The sequence below is a fragment of the Salmo salar genome, chromosome ssa14, assembly GCF_905237065.1.
Source record: "Salmo salar chromosome ssa14, Ssal_v3.1, whole genome shotgun sequence".
In the NCBI taxonomy this organism is placed as follows: Eukaryota; Metazoa; Chordata; class Actinopteri; order Salmoniformes; family Salmonidae; genus Salmo; species Salmo salar.
Window position 1 is genome coordinate 86,500,619 of NC_059455.1, and position 19,316 is coordinate 86,519,934.

At 45.4% G+C, this 19,316-nt stretch overlaps 1 protein-coding gene across 7 annotated transcripts in view; it reads left to right on the forward strand.

Annotated features, from left to right (window-relative positions):
- Positions 1–19,316, forward strand: part of LOC106570530 (protein PALS2) — a 40,821-nt gene that overhangs the window by 3,432 nt on the left and 18,073 nt on the right. Inside the window, exons 1-2 of one of the 7 annotated variants that reach the window (XM_045694909.1) lie at positions 14,419–14,436; positions 14,755–15,454. The exons of 2 other annotated variants lie outside the window; for them this stretch is intronic. In XM_045694909.1, the coding sequence (XP_045550865.1) occupies positions 15,295–15,454 (160 nt within the window). In that variant the 5' untranslated portion in view covers positions 14,419–14,436; positions 14,755–15,294. 4 more of the 7 variants (XM_045694908.1, XM_014142956.2, XM_014142957.2 and 1 more) reach the window with 4 other exon arrangements.

The window sequence follows — 19,316 nt, forward strand, 5'->3', positions numbered from 1 at the left end:
GAGGCAGTAGGGATGACCAGGGATGTTCTCTGTTTAGTGAGTCTACCAGATCAGAGGCAGTAGGGATGACCAGGGATGTTCTCTTGATAAGTGCATCCTATTCCCTATATACTGCAGGACTTTTGACCAGAACGCTGGCGCTGTTGGGATGCACACTCATGCTTGTCTCACACCCACAGAGCCACAGTCTGGAGCTGGACTCGGTCATTGTATCTTCTGAATAAGTGGATGTTATGACATGTCCAATCTCTGTTAGAATATAGCAGACATTACAACCTGGGTTTCCTCATTTCAATCAGGCCTGAGACGCACGCACGCACACACACACACACACACACACACACACACACACACACACACACACACACACACACACACACACACACACACACACACACACACACACACACACACACACACCCTGACCTGCTCTTTCCTACTCTTTCACCTCTCTACCCATCCCCCTTTTCTTCTTGCTCTCTTTCCACACCTTTTGCTGCTTCTCTTGGCTTTCTCCTCTTTCATTCATCTCTCTTCTCCCACTCTCTGGTAACTATTAAGACAGCAGTTGGTAGAGGAGAGAGACTGGAGGAAGACAGCAGTTGGTAGAGGAGAGAGACTGGAGGAAGACAGCAGTTGGTAGAGGAGAGAGGCTGGAGGAAGACAGCAGTTGGTAGAGGAGAGAGACTGGAGGAAGACAGCAGTTGGTAGAGGAGAGAGGCTGGAGGAAGACAGCAGTTGGTAGAGGAGAGAAGCTGGAGGAAGACAGCAGTTGGTAGAGGAGAGAGGCTGGAGGAAGACAGCAGTTGGTAGAGGAGAGAGACTGGAGGAAGACAGCAGTTGGTAGAGGAGAGAGGCTGGAGGAAGACAGCAGTTGGTAGAGGAGAGAGGTTGGAGGAAGACAGCAGTTGGTAGAGGAGAGAGGCTGGAGGAAGACAGCAGTTGGTAGAGGAGAGAGACTGGAGGAAGACAGCAGTTGGTAGAGGAGAGAGGCTGGAGGAAGACAGCAGTTGGTAGAGGAGAGAGACTGGAGGAAGACAGCAGTTGGTAGAGGAGAGAGGCTGGAGGAAGACAGCAGTTGGTAGAGGAGAGAGGCTGGAGGAAGACAGCAGTTGGTAGAGGAGAGAAGCTGGAGGAAGACAGCAGTTGGTAGAGGAGAGAGGCTGGAGGAAGACAGCAGTTGGTAGAGGAGAGAGGCTGGAGGAAGACAGCAGTTGGTAGAGGAGAGAGGCTGGAGGAGGACAGCAGTTGGTAGAGGAGAGAGGCTGGAGGAAGACAGCAGTTGGTAGAGGAGAGAGGCTGGAGGAAGACAGCAGTTGGTAGAGGAGAGAGGCTGGAGGAAGACAGCAGTTGGTAGAGGAGAGAAGCTGGAGGAAGACAGCAGTTGGTAGAGGAGTGAGGCTGGAGGAAGACAGCAGTTGGTAGAGGAGAGAGGCTGGAGGAAGACAGAGGGTCATGTGACACGATAAGTTACTGTATATCATGAGATATGGGCTCCCGAGTGGCGCAGTGTCTAAGTCTCTGCATCTCAGTGCTAGAGGCGCCACCACAGACCCTGGTTTGATTCCAGGCTGTATCACAACCAGCTGTGATTGGGAGTCCCATCGGGCGGTGCACAATTGGCCCAGCGTTGTCCGAGTTAGGGTTTGGCCGGCGTAAGCCGTCATTGTATATTGTAATGTGTTCTTAACTGACTTGCCTAGTTTAAATAAAGGTTAAATAAAAATAAATAAAGATGCTGCTCGTTAAGGGCTCGTGGTTGTGATAAGCTGTGTGTGTGTGTGTGCTGGGGGTTGTGATAAGCTGTGTGTGTGTGTGTGCTGGGGGTTGTTATAAGCTGTGTGTGTGTGCTGGGGGTTGTGATAAGCTGTGTGTGAGTGCTGGGGGTTGTGAGAAGCTGTGTGTGAGTGCTGGGGGTTGTGATAAGCTGTGTGTGTGTGCTGAGGGTTGTGATAAGCTGTGTGTGTGTGCTGATGGTTGTGATAAGCTGTGTGTGTGTGCTGAGGGTTGTGATAAGCTGTGTGTGTGTGTGCTGAGGGTTGTGATAAGCTGTGTGTGTGTGCTGGGGGTTGTGAGAAGCTGTGTGTGTGTGTGAGTGCTGGGGGTTGTGAGAAGCTGTGTGTGTGTGTGAGTGCTGGGGGTTGTGAGAAGCTGTGTGTGTGTGTGAGTGCTGGGGGTTGTGAGAAGCTGTGTGAGTGCTGGGGGTTGTGAGAAGCTGTGTGTGTGTGTGTGCTGAGGGTTGTGATAAGCTGTGTGTGTGTGTGTGTGTGTGTGTGCGCTGAGGGTTGTGTTAAGCTGTGTGTGTGTGTGTGCTTGGGGTTGTGATAAGCTGTGTGTGTGTGCTGAGGGTTGTCATAAGCTGTGTGTGTGTGCTGAGGGTTGTGATAAGCTGTGTGTGTGTGTGTGTGTGTGTGCTGGGGGTTGTGATAAGCTGTGTGTGTGTGTGTGCGCTGAGGGTTGTGATAAGCTGTGTGTGTGTGCGCGCTGAGGGTTGTGATAAGCTGTGTGTATGTGCAGAGGTTTGTGAGAAGCGTGTGTGTGTGTGTGTGTGTGTGTGTGTGTGTGTGTGTGTGTGTGTGTGTGTGTGTGTGCTGGGGGTTGTGATAAGCTGTGTGTTTGTGCAGAGGTTTGTGAGAAGCTGTGTGTGTGTGTGTGTGTGTGTGTGTGTGTGTCTGTGTGCCGAGGGTTGTGAAAAGCTGTGTTTGTGTGCTGGGGGTTGTGAGAAGCTGTGTGTGTGTGTTGGGGGTTGTGATACGCTGTGTGTGTGTCTGTGCTGGGGGTAGTGATAAGCTGTGTGTGTGTGTTAAGCTGTGTGTATGTGTGTGCTGGGGGTTGTGATAAGCTGTGTGTGTGTGTTAAGCTGTGTGTGTGTGTGCGCGCTGGGGGTTGTTATAAGCTGTGTGTGTTGGAGGTTGTGATAAGCTGTGTGTGTGTGTGTGTGTGTGTGTTGGGGGTTGTGATAAGCTGTGTGTGTGTTGGGGGTTGTGATAAGCTGTGTGTGTGTGTGTGCTGGGGGTTGTGATAAGCTGTGTGTGTGTGTGTGCTGGGGGTTGTGATAAGCTGTGTGTGTGTGTGTGCTGGGGGTTGTGATAAGCTGTGTGTGTGTGTGTGCTGGGGGTTGTGATAAGCTGTGTGTGTGTGCTGGGGGTTGTGAGAAGCTGTGTGTGAGTGCTGGGGGTTGTGAGAAGTTGTGTGTGTGTGTGCTGAGGGTTGTGAGAAGTGTGTGTGTGTGTGTGTGTGTGTGTGCGCTGAGGGTTGTGATAAGCTGTGTGTGTGTGTGTGCGCTGAGGGTTGTGATAAGCTGTGTGTGTGTGTGCTGGGGGTTGTGATAAGCTGTATGTGTGTGTGCTGGGGGTTGTGATAAGCTGTGTGTGTGTGTGCTGAGGGTTGTGATAAGCTGTGTGTGTGTGTGTGTGCTGGGGGTTGTGATAAGCTGTGTGTGCGTGCTTGGGGTTGTGATAAGCTGTGTGTGTGTGCTGAGGGTTGTGATAAGCTGTGTGTGTGTGCTGATGGTTGTGATAAGCTGTGTGTGTGTGCTGAGGGTTGTGATAAGCTGTGTGTGTGTGTGCTGAGGGTTGTCATAAGCTGTGTGTGTGTGTGCTGAGGGTTGTGATAAGCTGTGTGTGTGTGTGCTGAGGGTTGTGAGAAGCTGTGTGTGTGTCAGTGCTGGGGGTTGTGAGAAGCTGTGTGTGTGTGTGAGTGCTGGGGGTTGTGAGAAGCTGTGTGTGTGTGTGAGTGCTGGGGGTTGTGAGAAGCTGTGTGTGTGTGTGTGAGTGCTGGGGGTTGTGAGAAGCTGTGTGAGTGCTGGGGGTTGTGAGAAGCTGTGTGTGTGTGTGTGCTGAGGGTTGTGTTAAGCTGTGTGTGTGTGTGCTGGGGGTTGTGATAAGCTGTGTGTGTGTGCTGAGGGTTGTGTTAAGCTGTGTGTGTGCTTGGGGTTGTGTTAAGCTGTGTGTGTGTGTGTGTGTGTGTGCTTGGGGTTGTGATAAGCTGTGTGTGTGTGCTGAGGGTTGTCATAAGCTGTGTGTGTGTGCTGAGGGTTGTGATAAGCTGTGTGTGGTGTGTGTGTGTGTGTGTGTGTGTGTGTGTGTGTGTGTGTGTGTGTGTGTGTGTGTGTGCTGGGGGTTGTGATAAGCTGTGTGTGTGTGTGTGTGCTGAGGGTTGTGTTAAGCTGTGTGTGTGTGCGCTGAGGGTTGTGATAAGCTGTGTGTATGTGTGTGCTGGGGGTTGTGATAAGCTGTGTGTGTTGGGGGTTGTGATAAGCTGTGTGTGTGTGTGTGTGTGTGTGTGTGTGTGTGTGTTGGGGGTTGTGATAAGCTGTGTGTGTGTTGGGGGTTGTGATAAGCTGTGTGTGTGTGTTTTGGGGGTTGTGATAAGCTGTGTGTGTGTGTGTGTGTGTGTGTGTGTGTGTGTGTGTGTGTTGGGGGTTGTGATAAGCTGTGTGTGTGTGTGTTGGGGGTTGTGATAAGCTGTGTGTGTGTGTGTGTGTGTGTGTGTGTGGGGGTTGTGATAAGCTGTGTGTGTGTGTGTGTGTGTTAAGCTGTGTGTGTGTGCGCGCGCTGGGGGTTGTGATAAGCTGTGTGTGTGTTGGGGGTTGTGATAAGCTGTGTGTGTGTTGGGGGTTGTGATAAGCTGTGTGTGTGTGTGTGTTGGGGGTTGTGATAAGCTGTGTGTGTGTGTGTGTGTGTGTGCGCGCGCTGGGGGTTGTGATAAGCTGTGGTCAGGATGTAATTATGTGTCCAAAACAAACGTTCAGCATCAAATGACAGTGCATTTTTGGTTAAATTATATGGAGATTGTAGTGAAGTATGATTAAAAGTCAGTCTGGATAAGAGCATCTGCTAAATGACAGAAATAAATGTACTGACGATGGGATAAATGTGATTGTTGTTAAAATGAATATTATTATTAATCTGTCAACATGGCCATCTTGTTTCTGGCAGTGTAATCCTCTTATTTAGAGGCACACAGTCTGACCGGGGGCTTGTGGCAGCGGCTGCTCGGTGTGTGTGTGTGTGTGTGTGTGTGTGTGTGTGTGTGGGGGGTGGTTTAGGGTTGGGATGGTTGTAGAGAAGTCATTAGAGATTGGCTAAACTAGCAGCCTCTCAACCAAATCCTCCTCTCCCCACAACACACACCAGCCAACACACGTGGCATACCCCACTGTCCAGAGAAAGCTCTGCTAGAATTGAATAACACAGTCTCTGAGTGTACAGGCTATTGTAGCAACGTTGCAGCAAAGTTCACTAATTGCTCCGCGCTACCCCAGGAGTCCTAGCAGCCAGCCCTGCTCGGGAGGACATGGTGGCTTCAAGGCAATCCGGGTTACTGGCCTCCTTTGTGATTCTCAATTGACTGAGAAAAATCCAGAGTGACAGCTATTACTCTGTCCTCTCTGCTTCTTTGTGCTGGGGAGATGGACAGAGAGAAAACAGTCACTCTCACTTGTTTATGTGTTTGTTTGTTTGTGTGTACATGAATGGATGTTGCGTTAAGATGCAGTGTGTGTGTGTGTGTGTGTTTCATTTAAGGACCTTTGAGGATGTACTTAAATGAGTAGAGCATTCACAGAAACTGAGAATCAAAACACTTCAATGGAGATCAGTTTGTAACATTTATAGGATTTAGATCTCAGTCTAGTATTTCTCCTCTCATAGGGGTCACCAGAGGCCACAAAACGATTCTCTGTGCTTTTAATACCGTGTGGACACACACACACACTCCTGCATGCATAACACAGACATGATCTGCTGTGGCGTTTTACACAAAAACAGACACTCTGATCCTTCATAATCCCTCCGTCACGAGCTGTCCGTCATCTGGTTGCATGGCAACCAGGGGCAAGGGGAGGCCTCTGGTTGGTTGTTGGTTCACACACGTCCCTGACCAGCCATCTTTGTGTGCTGGTGACCCTCCCTGATATTGCTTTCTGTACTCTCTGTACTGAAAAGGATGGATTTTGTATGTGTGTGTATGCAGCTGCCTCTCTCCTTGCTCTTCTCTCCTTCAGGACCTAGGCTATGTGTACACTGCCCCTTTCCTCTCATCCTCAGGTCTTTTAAGTCCCAAAAGTGTGCTCTCGCTCTTATTCTCTACTTCTCAGGTGTGTGCACCCACTCTCTTGTTTCCATCAAGGTCCTTCAAGTACTGAACAGCTTCTGTCTCTCCTGTGTCTGCTCTCTCAATGTGAGTTCACCCCTTTCCTCTCCTCTGTTGAGATGAGAGCACACTAAGGTCTTGTCTCCTCTCCTCTTCTAAGAGCTGATGCCCTTTCCTCTCTTGTCCTCATCTTTTGTCCTCTCTCTCCTTCCTCTCTCGTCCACTTATTTTGCTCTCTCTCCTTCCTCTCTCTTGTCCACTTCTTTTGTCCTCTCTCCTTCCTCTCTCTTGTCCACTTCTTTTGTCCTCTCTCTCCTTCCTCTCTTGTCCTCTCTCCTTCCTCTCTCTCCTTCCTCTCTCTCTCGTCCACTTCTTTTGTTCTCTCTCCTTCCTCTCTCTCTCCCTCTCTCGTCCACTTCTTTTGCTCTCTCTCTCCTTCCTCTCTCTCATCCACTTCTTTTGCTCTCTCTCTCTCTGCTTCCCTTCCTCCTCTCTTTTTTTTCTCCACTTCTTTAAGTGTTCTCTCTCTCCATGCTTTCCTTTCCTTCACTCCCTCCTTTACCTCGGCCGTAGAGAGACCCTGGAGGGGCCCAGTGGTGTGGATGATTCGATGAGGAGGAAGAATTGCCCTAGTGGCTTTGCTGCCATTAACATTCTTCCAGGGGATATCTTTCACTCCCAATCAGCGTGCAGGGACTTATTGTAATCTGCATTACGTAATGAAACCGGCCAGTAAACCTCGCTCTATCTTTCTCTCCGCTGTAATGGGCCAATTAGCACTAACATGATGGACGGACTGAGTGGATTCAATGGAGAGAAGGCCGATATGAAGGAGGGCGGTGAAATTAAAGTGCTGCTCATTAAAAACGGTGCCCAGGAAGTAGGATTGTAATATCCTGTGATCTGCTTGCATTGCCAGTCAGATGTTATTTTTTTATTGAACGCTTTATTTAACTAGGCAAGTCAGTTATGAACAAAGTCTTATTTACAATGACGGCCTCCTGCGGGGACGGGGGCTGGGATTAAAAATAAAAATATAGGACAAAACACACATCACGACAAGAGAGACAACACTACATAAAGAGTGAAGCAGCAAAGCAGCAACACATGACAACACAGCATGGTAGCAACACAACATGACAACAACGTGGTAGAAACACAACATGGTAGCAACACAAAACAGGGTGCAAACATTATTGGACACAGTCAACAGCACACAGGCCAAGAAGGTAGAGACAACAATACATCACACAAAGCAGTCACAACTGTCAGTAAGAGTGTCCATGATTGAGTCTTTGAATGAAGAGATGGAGATAAAACTGTCCAGTTTTGAGTGTTTGTTGCAGCTCGTTCCAGTCGCTAGCTGCAGCGAACTGAAAAGACGAGCGACCCAGGGATGTGTGTGCTTTGGGGACCTTTAATAGAATGTGACTGGCTGAACGGGTGTTGTATGTGGAGGATAATTAGGCTGTTAATATGTCCCAAATGGCACCCTTTTCCCTATTTAGTGCACTACTTTTCCCTTTATATAGTGCACTACTTTTCCCTTATATAGTGCACTACTCTTCCCTTATATAGTGCACTACTCTTCCCTTATATAGTGCACTACTCTTCCCTTATATAGTGCACTACTCTTCCCTTATATAGTGCACTACTCTTCCCTTATATAGTGCACTACTTTTCCCTTTATATAGTGCACTACTTTTCCCTTATATAGTGCACTACTCTTCCCTTATATAGTGCACTACTCTTCCCTTATATAGTGCACTACTCTTCCCTTATATAGTGCACTACTCTTCCCTTATATAGTGCACTACTTTTCCCTTTATATAGTGCACTACTCTTCCCTTATATAGTGCACTACTCTTCCCTTATATAGTGCACTACTCTTCCCTTATATAGTGCACTACTCTTCCCTTATATAGTGCACTACTCTTCCCTTATATAGTGCACTACTCTTCCCTTATATAGTGCACTACTCTTCCCCTTATATAGTGCACTACTCTTCCCTTATATAGTGCACTACTCTTCCCTTATATAGTGCACTACTCTTCCCTTATATAGTGCACTACTCTTCCCTTATATAGTGCACTACTCTTCCCTTATATAGTGCACTACTCTTCCCTTATATAGTGCACTACTCTTCCCTTATATAGTGCACTACTCTTCCCTTATATAGTGCACTACTCTTCCCTTATATAGTGTACTAATTATTATTATTTGACCCTGCTGGTCATCTATGAACATTTGAACATCTTGGCCATGTTCTGTTATAGTCTCCACCCGGCACAGCAAGAAGAGGACTGGCCACCCCTCATAGCCTGGTTCCTCTGTACATTTCTTCCTAGGTTCTGGCCTTTCTAGGAAGTTTTTCCTAGCCACCGTGCTTCTACACCTGCATTGCTTGCTGTTTGGGGTTTTAGGCTAGGCATCTGTACAACAATTTGAGATATCAGCTGATATAAGAAGGGCTTTATAAATAGATTTGATTTGATTTACTACTTTTCCCCTATATAGTGCACTACTTTTCCCTTATATAGTGCACTACTTTTCCCTTATATAGTGCACTACTTTTCCCTTATATAGTGCACTACTTTTCCCTTATATAGTGCACTACTTTTCCCTTATAGTGCACTACTTTTCCCCTATATAGTGCACTATTTCTCCCCTATATAGTGCACTATTTCTCCCCTATATAGTGCACTATTTCTCCCTTATATAGTGCACTATTTTTCCCTTATATAGTGCACTACTTTTTATATAAAGGTAGTAGACTATATAGGGAATAGGATGCCATTTGGGATGCTAACTAAGACTTTACTAGCTGTAATTCTATGGTGGCTGTACTTGTTTGACCATATTGTCACACAGTGGTCCAGATTGGAGCTGAAGGTCAAAGGTCATCAGTAGGGTTTGACCTCCTTGGTCATCTTGGATAGGGTTGGAAAATTCCAGTAACTTTCCCAAAGTCCCGGTTGGAAGATTTCTGGAATTGGGATGAAATAAGCAGAAAATCCGGAATCCTCCAACCCAGATTTCTATGGAAAACCTGGGAAATTTGGGAAGGTTACCTGGATTTTGCAACCCTAATCTTAAGGCTTGCTGCCATGGTTAAGACCTAAGCAGTGGGTGATTATTTTAATTGCTTGATGGCTTCCTCTGCTAACCCATTTCATCTCATCAGAGTTATTCAGAGCTCCCTGCGTGGGATGGAGGGATCGGGCTTAATGCTGCTGACCTGTAATAGAGGACATTTACATTCTGATGAATTGACATTCAGGCTGATGATGTAAGCAACGTCCTTAAGTGACTGTGGACACAATGGCCATCAGAGTCATGCTGAAGGAACGATGGACCCCATCAGTACCTGGGATCTTTGTCCTTGTCTGGTCTCCTCTGGACAAGAATGAGATGACCCTCCAGAGAAAGAGAGAGAGCGAATAGAGAGAGAGCGAATAGAGAGAGAGCGAATAGAGAGAGAGCGAATAGAGAGAGAGCGAATAGAGAGCGGGAGCAAGACTGTGTCAGATACAGATTGTGTAAACCCCTGGTCTAGGGCTGGGGGAATTGGCAAAAATATCATATCACAGTATTTAGGGAAAAATGACGGTATTTTATGTTTTTAAATAATAAAAGGTCAACATTTGCTTTATGGGTAGTGTGTGAGCCTAGGGTGCTTTATGGGTAGTGTGTGACCCTAGGGTGCTTTATGGGTAGTGTGTGACCCTAGGGTGCTTTATGGGTAGTGTGTGACCCTAGGGTGCTTTATGGGTAGTGTGTGACCCTAGGGTGCTTTATGGGTAGTGTGTGACCCTAGGGTGCTTTATGGGTAGTGTGTGACCCTAGGGTGCTTTATGGGTAGTGTGTGACCCTAGGGTGCTTTATGGGTAGTGTGTGACCCTAGGGTGCTTTATGGGTAGTGTGTGACCCTAGGGTGCTTTATGGGTAGTGTGTGACCCTAGGGTGCTTTATGGGTAGTGTGTGACCCTAGGGTGCTTTATGGGTAGTGTGTGACCCTAGGGTGCTTTATGGGTAGTGTGTGACCCTAGGGTGCTTTATGGGTAGTGTGTGAGCCTAGGGTGCTTTATGGGTAGTGTGTGAGCCTAGGGTGCTTTATGGGTAGTGTGTGACCCTAGGGTGCTTTATGGGTAGTGTGTGACCCTAGGGTGCTTTATGGGTAGTGTGTGACCCTAGGGTGCTTTATGGGTAGTGTGTGACCCTAGGGTGCTTTCCTGCACTCAGAATATAATAGTGAATACAGTGTTTGACGTGACAACAAATGAAAATGCCAGGGAGGAGATATTGTGACAGTGTTTCCTAGGGGACCCTATAAATCTTTGGCTACATTGAATGTTTTCTCTTATCTACTTCATGTATCTAACATATTCCTGCTTAATGTATTTCTCTTTGATTTAGAATATACTGTTGCACAAAAAACATGCAGATGTACAGTACCAGTCAAAAGTTTGGACACACCTACACATTCAAGGGTTTGTCTTTATTTTTACATTTTTTTTGCTCAAACGCATTAAGAAAGGAAAGAAATTCAACAAGTTATCTTTTAACAAGGCACACCTGTTAATTGAAATGCATTCCAGGTGACGACCTCATGAAGCTGGTTTAGAGAATGCCAAGAGTGTGCAAAGCTGTCATCAAGGCAAAGGGTGGCTACTTTGAAGAATCTCAAATATAAAATAGATTTTGATTTGTTTAACATTTTTTGGGTTACTACATGATTCCATATGTGTTATTTCATAGGTTTGATGTCTTCACTATTATTCTACAATGTAGAAAAACCTTGAATGAGTAGGGGTGTCCAAACTTTTGACTGGTACTGTAGGCCTACACCATCACTGGTATTATCAGGCTGTATAGCTAGTTATCCTCTTACATCTAGATGTTCCGCTAGCGGAACGCCTCGCCAATATCCAATGATAGAGCGTGGCGCGAATTACAAACTCCTCAAAAATCCCAAAACTTCAATTTTTCAAACATATGACTATTTTACACCATTTTAAAGACAAGACTCTCCTTTATCTAACCACATTGTCCGATTTCAAAAAGGCTTTACAACGAAAGCAAAACATTAGATTATGTCAGGAGAGTACCCAGCCAGAAATAATCAGACACCCATTTTTCAAGCTAGCATATAATGTCACAAAAACCCAAACCACAGCTAAATGCAGCACTAACCTTTGATGATCTTCATCAGATGACACTCCTAGGACATTATGTTATACAATACATGCATGTTTTGTTCAATCAAGTTCATATTTATATAAAAAAAAAGCTTTTTACATTAGCATGTGACGTTCAGAACTAGCATACCCACCGAAAACTTCCGGTGAATTTACTAAATTACTCACGATAAACGTTCACAAAAAACATAACAATTATTTTAAGAATTATAGATACAGAACTCCTTTATGCAATCGCGGTGTCCGATTTTAAAATTGCTTTTCGGTGAAAGCACATTTTGCAATATTCTGAGTAGATAGCCCGGCCATCATGGCTAGCTATTTTGACACCCACCAAGTTTGGCACTCACCAAACTCAGATTTACTATAAGAAAAATTGGATTACCTTTGCTGTTCTTCGTCAGAATGCACTCCCAGGACTTCTACTTCAACACCCAATGTTGTTTTGGTTCCAAATAATCCATAGTTATATCCAAATAGCGGCATTTTGTTATTGCGTTCAAGACACTATCCGAAGGGTGACGCGCCGGCGCGTATCGTGACAAAAAAATTCAAAATATTCCATTACCGTACTTCGAAGCATGTCAAATGCTGTTTAAAATCAATTTTTATGCGATTTTTCTCGTAAAATAGCGATAATATTCAGACTGGGAGACGTTGTATCCGTTCAAACACTGAAAGAAGAAAATGGTGTCTTCACATGCACGCGTGCGCCCGTGTCATTGTTCTCAGATCGACCACTTTCCAAATCCCCTACTGTTTTTCGCCCAGGGACTGCAGAGTCATCATTCCCCGTTCTGGCGCCTTCTGAGAGCCTATGGGAGCCTTAGAAAATGTCACGTTACAGCAGAGATCCTCTATTTTCCATAAAGAGGCTATAGAAGGACAAGAAATGGTCAGAAAGGGCACTTCCTGTATGGAATCTTCTCAGGTTTTGGCCTGCCATATGAGTTCTGCTATACTCACAGACACCATTTAAACAGTTTTAGAAACTTTAGGGTGTTTTCTATCCAAATCAAACAATTATATGCATATTCTAGTTTCTGGGCAGGAGTAATAACCAGATTAAATCGGGTACGTTTTTTATCCGGCCGTGAAAATACTGCCCCCTATCCTAAACAGGTTAAGTTTGCTAGTACATTTATTAGCTAGCTAGCGATTAGCATTAGCGATTAGCGGCTAACAAGATTTATGCCCAACTTACTAAGAAAAGACAAACGCTAGTGGATTTATATTAACAAGCAAAGTGAAAACAGCATCGTTGTCATCAACATTGTTTCATGTGCTGCATTGACCATGCAGATTGAACAGAAGTGTCTCATGCTCGAGGAATAACAAATGTGCTCCTTGAGTGACAGGGGTGGGGCTAGGTAAAGTAAAATACAAACCCAAACTGGACCTTGCATCAATACTGGTATATTGTAAAATATGGTATACCTCCCAGCCCTCTCTCGCTCTCTCTCTCTGATGAGTAGATTGTAGAAGGACAGGGAGGGTTGGGGTTAACCGTCAGACACAGGTAAGATCACCACCTGTCCTCATCTTTATCCTACAGGTGTCATTATATGTGTTTGTGTTTAGGCTATGGGAATGTGTGGGTGTGTCTTAAATGCATGTTTATTTGAATGCACTTTCCATGTTTAAAAGCATCTGTGTGTTTGTGTGTGTGTGAGAGCGATAACTATAGAGGATGTCTCTTTGTATATAAACAAGCGTTTGTGTGGGTGTAATGTACTGAATGTGCCACTATCTGACTTTAGCCTTGTGTTGCCCCTGGCTACTACCACTATCTGACTGTAGCCTTGTGTTGCCCCTGGCTACTACCACTATCTGACTTTAGCCTTGTGTTGCCCCTGGCTACTACCACTATCTGACTTTAGCCTTGTGTTGCCCCTGGCTACTACCACTATCTGACTGTAGCCTTGTGTTGCCCCTGGCTACTACCACTATCTGACTGTAGCCCTGTGTTGCCCCTGGCTACTACCACTATCTGACTGTAGCCCTGTGTTGCCCCTGGCTACTACCACTATCTGACTGTAGCCCTGTGTTGCCCCTGGCTACTACCACTATCTGACTGTAGCCCTGTGTTGCCCCTGGCTACTACCACTATCTGACTGTAGCCTTGTGTTGCCCCTGGCTACTACCACTATCTGACTGTAGCCTTGTGTTGCCCCTGGCTACTACCACTATCTGACTGTAGCCTTGTCTCTACAGTTCCACCCTGACAACCCAGTCACAACCATGATTACAGGTAGAGGAAGAGATCTCCTGTATCTGCTATTAACACTGGTACACTCTATGGCAGTGCAAAAACCTGTATATTGCTAATATAATGCTGATATAACATTGGTATAACGCTATTTGTGAGCACACTTTCTAATGTTAACACATCTCTGTTTCTCTTGGTAGGCCTTCATTGTAAATAAGAATTAGTTATTAATTCTTAATAATATAAAAAAAATTATTGAGTGCATATATCAGATACCATGTCTTTTGGAGATTTACCGCAGTGATAGAGAGTACCGCACTTTGAGAACTGAGAGAGAGAGGTAGAGAGAGAATCCAGAGTAGATTCTGTAATCCTGTGTTTTTGCAGTAGGATTAAAATCCTGCTCAGATTTGCTGTGGATGGGGTTGGGGCTGACTGGGAATAGGGATGGGGTGGGGCTTACTGGGAAGAGGGAGGGAGGGATATGGGTGGTGAAGGAGGGGGGCGGAGTGGATTAGGGACTGCAGATCATATCCTCTTAATCTACAGCTGTGTGAGAGGGGGAGGGGCATTGAGAGCGAAGGGGAGGGGCTCACAGGAGTACCACCTAATTGTGTAGAATGTAGAATGTAGATGGAATGAACATGTCCCCTAGACACAGATCTAAGATCAGTTTGTATCAGTCGCCTGTAGAAAGGGAGAGGAGTTTCGAAGGGCAACCGAAAGAGTCCAGAAAAATGTTAATGATTGCATGTGAACTCAAACAAACGCTCAACAGCAGGAGAGGATTTGGGGATTTGGTGTAAGGAGGGGCTAGGAGGGTGTGTGTGTGTGTGTGTGTGTGTGTGTGTGTGTGTGTGTGGTGGGGGTGAGGTATTAAAGGGAGTGTTGAGGGAGGGGATTGAGAACGACTGAATCTGTGTCCACATCTGTGTGAGCAAGCTATCTGTCTCCATCTCTCTCGATCTCTCTCTGTCCTTAGTGTCTCTCTCCCTTTTATTTCCTTCTAGTTCTATTTCTTTCATCTCCTATCTCTGTCTTTCATCTCCTATCTCTGTCTTTCATCTCCTATCTCTGTCTTTCATCTCCTATCTCTGTCTTTCATCTCCTATCTCTGTTAAATTGCTTTTCTATTGTTTCTCTCAGTCTTTCTCTCTTTCTCTGTCCTTAATCTCCTCTGCATCTTTCTTTATCTCCATCCCTTCCTTCTCTCCATCCCTTCCTTCTCTTTGAGGGTCTTTCATCGTGTAGTAGACTGAAGGGTAGAGACTGTTGATCATTGTGTAGTTGACTGAAGGGTAGAGACTGTTGATCATTGTGTAGTAGACTGAAGGGTAGAGACTGTTGATCATTGTGTAGTTGACTGAAGGGTAGAGACTGTTGATCATTGTGTAGTAGACTGAAGGGTAGAGACTGTTGATCATTGTGTAGTAGACTGAAGGGTAGAGACTGTTGATCATTGTGTAGTAGACTGAAGGGTAGAGACTGTTGATCATTGTGTAGTAGACTGAAGGGTAGAGACTGTTGATCATTGTGTAGTAGACTGAAGGGTAGAGACTGTTGATCATTGTGTAGTAGACTGAAGGGTAGAGACTGTTGATCATCGTGTAGTAGACTGAAGGGTAGAGACTGTTGATCATTGTGTAGTAGACTGAAGGGTAGAGACTGTTGGTCATTGTGTAGTAGACTGAAGGTTAAGGGCAGAGGAGCCAGTTTTAGACCAGCTATCACTTAGTGGTGGTGGTGGTTGACTTGTGGTTAGGTTAGCATAGCTGCGGTCGAAGAGCGTTCATGGTCCTGGCTATGGAGGACGCCTGTCCCAACGGGGTGGAGGTAGCGGTGGAGTCCCCTCCGGATGCAGCCGGGACGGGAGAGCAAGGCGAGACAGGAGATGGGTCGGCCAGGGAGGGGGTGGCTGCTGAGCCCACAGAGGGAGCCGACACATCCGGAGGTGAGATTCTCAGTTGCAGATATTGATACTGTGGAAAAATGTTGTTACCAGATAGATATAGTTTAGCTGTGAGGGGTGATATATGTGGTTGCCAGATAGATATAGTTTAGCTGTGAGGGGTGATAGATGTGGTTGCCAGATAGATATAGTTTAGCTGTGAGGGGTGATATATGTGGTTGCCAGATAAATATAGTTTAGCTGTGAGGGGTGATATATGTGGTTGCCAGATAGATATAGTTTAGCTGTGAGGGGTGATATTTGTGGTTGCCAGATAGATATAGTTTAGCTGTGAGGGGTGATAGATATAGTTTAGCTGTGAGGGGTGATATATGTGGTTGCCAGATAGATATAGTTTAGCTGTGAGGGGTGATATTTGTGGTTGCCAGATATATATAGTTTAGCTGTGAGGGGTGATATATGTGGTTGCCTGCATATGCATGATGCAATGAAAAATGATGCGCGTGTATGCGCGTGTATGCGTGTGTTCTAATAATACCTCTTCAGATCATGCCATGGTTCAGGTCTGTGAGTGACAGAGATATTTCTATACTCCCCATGAATTACAATGAGATTCAGGCAGAGATCCATTTATATAAAGCCTGGATATTACTATATTATTATACATACAGTGCATTTGGAAAGTATTTAGACCCCTTGACTTTTTCCACTTTTTGTTACGTTACAGCCTTGTTCTAATATTTTTTCCCCCTCATCAATCTACACACAATACCCCATAATGACAGAGCGAAAAACAGGTTTTTAGACATTTTTGCAAATGTACACTACCGTTCAAAAGTTTGGGGTCACTTAGAAATGTCCTTGTTTTTGAAAGAAAAGCAATTTTTTTGTCCATTAAAATAACATCAAATTGATCGGAAATACAGTGTAGACATTGCTAATGTTGTACATGACTATTGTAGCTGGAAACAGCAGATTTTTTTAATGGAATATCTACATGGGCGTACAGAGACCCATTATCAGCAACCATCACTCCTGTGTTCCAATGGCACGTTGTGTTAGCTAATCCAAGTTAATCATTTTAAAAGGCTAATTGATCATTAGAAAAACCCTTTTGCGATTATGTTAGCACAGCTGAAAACTGTCGTCCTGATTAAAGAAGCAATAAAACTGTCCTTCTTTAAACTAGTTGAGTATCTAGAGCATCAGCATTTGTGGGTTCGATTACAGGATCAAAATGGCCAGAAACAAATAACTTTCTTCTGAAACTCGTTAGTCTATTCTTGTTCTGAGAAAGGAAGTCTATTCCATGTGAGAAATTGCCAAGAAACTGAAGATCTCGTACAACACTGTGTACTACTCCCTTCACAGAACAGCGCAAACTGGCTCTAACCAGACTAGAAAGAGGAGTGGGAGGCCCCGGTGCACAACTGAGCAAGAGGACAAGTACATTAGAGCGTCTATTTTGAGAAACAGACGCCTCACAAGTCCTCAACTGGCAGCTTCATTAAATAGTACCCTCAACACACCAGTCTCAACGCCAACAGTGAAGAGGCGACTCCGGAATGCTGGCCTTCTAGGCAGAGTTGCAAAGAAAAAGCCGCATCTCAGACTGGCCAATAAAAATAAAATATTAAGATGGGCAAAAGAACACAGTCACTGGACAGAGGAAGATTGGAAAAAGTGTTATGGACAGATTAATCTAAGTTTGAGGTGTTCGGATCACTAAGAACATTCGTGAGACGCAGAAAAAATGAAAAGATACTGGAGGAGTGCTTGACGCCATCTGTCAAGCATGGTGGAGGCAATGTGATGGTCTGGGGGTGCTTTGGTGCTGGTAAAGTGGGAGATTTGTACAGGGTAAAAGGGATCTTTAAGAAGGAAGGCTATTACTCCATTTTGCAGCGCCATGCTTAATTGGAGCCAATTTCTTCCTATAACAGGACAATGACCCAAAGCACAGCTCCAAACTATGCAAGAACTATTTAGGTAAGAAGCAGTCAGCTGGTATTCTGTCTAATGGAGGGGCCAGCATAGTCACCGGATCTCAACCCTATTGAGCTGTTGTGGGAGCAGCTTGACCGTATGGTATGTAAGAAGTGCCCATCAAACCAATCCAACTTGTGTGAGGTGCTTCAGGAAGCATGGGGTGAAATCTCTTCAGATTACCTCAACAAATTGACAACTAGAATGCCAAAGATCTGCAAGGCTGTAAAAGCTGCAAATGGAGGATCCTTTGACAAAAGCAACGTTTGAAGGATACAATTATTATTTCAATTAAAAATCATTATTCATAACCTTGTCAATGTCTTGACTATATTTCTTATTCATTTTGCAACTCATTTCATGTATGTTTTCATGGAAAACAAGGACATTTCTAAGTGACCCCAAACTTTTGAATGATAGTGTACAGTTAGGACTCAGCTAAGGGCTGTGTCCAGGCACTCCGCGTTGCGTCGTGCTTAAGAACAGCCCTTAGCCGTGGTATATTGGCCATATATCACACCTCCTTGGGCCTTGATTCATTCTACTACAGGACCGTATCGTGGGAAACCAGAGAGAGACCAGCAGAAGGAGAGAGTGGAGGAGAAACTGTGAAGAGAACTAGATTCTTGCAGAGGACTTCATTGTCTTCATGGCTTTACATATTTAATCTCAGGCACACAAACACACACACACACACACACACAAATGCATGCACACAAACGCGCACACACATACACACACACCTCCACAGTGCTGTAAGTGTATTACAGGGGCTTACCGGTGCTTTGAGACCCTAGGTTTAACGTCTTAGCTCTCTGATACCTGGATAGTCCACACCTCTCTCCTTGTCAGGACAAGAGAGGACACACACATGGTCAGAGAAGTCTTCATCTCAGGACCAGACTGAAATGGAATTCATTGAGATAATTGGAAAGACGATATAACCACTATTTTCTGTCTAGTGGACTTCTGGATGGAAGTTGTTTTCCTTTGAGGAACATTTCCCGGGCTGATGGACAAGCTTCAACTCCAAAACCTAACTACCAAAAAAAAACTACAGAAGAACTGATTTGCAGGCTTGTCTAGTTTTTGACGTTGTCTTTTGACTGACTGGATTACAGTTTGGATTTGAATTGGACAGTTTTTTATTGCTGTGACCTATCAACTGCAGTGAAAAGGACTGGTCTATTGAACTACATTGAGAGGGAGTGAATGAACTACAGTCATGGCCGCAGGTTGCACAGACTTCTACTGTATTCTATTGGCATGAGAATTCTAAGTAGAATTTGAATGTGGTTGTGTGTTTTGGCTGGACTGTGCTAAAGCAGAATGAGAGGGTACAGACGGGGCAGGTGTCACTAAGGCAGTATGAGAGGGTACAGACGGGGCAGGTGTCACTAAGGCAGTATGAGAGGGTACAGACGGGGCAGGTGTCACTAAGGCAGTATGAGAGGGTACAGACGGGGCAGGTGTCACTAAGGCAGAATGAGAGGGTACAGACGGGGCAGGTGTCACTAAGGCAGAATGAGAGGGTACAGACGGGGCAGGTGTCACTAAGGCAGTATGAGAGGGTACAGACGGGGCAGGTGTCACTAAGGCAGAATGAGAGGGTACAGACGGGGCAGGTGTCACTAAGGCAGTATGAGAGGGTACAGACGGGGCAGGTGTCACTAAGGCCTACGCTTTCACTTGCTCTATTTATTTTTTTCAACTAACTTTTGTTGCGTGTGTGTCTTGCATCTACTGTATGTGTGTGACTTACTCAGTCCCTCCCCCTCTCTCCCCCCTTCCCCTCTCTAACCTCATCCCTCCCCCTCTCTCCTCCCTTCCCTTTCTCTACCCATCTCTCTCCCTCTCTCCCCACTTCCCCCTCTCCCCTATCCCTCACCCTCTCTCCTCCCTCCCTCTCTCTCTCCCC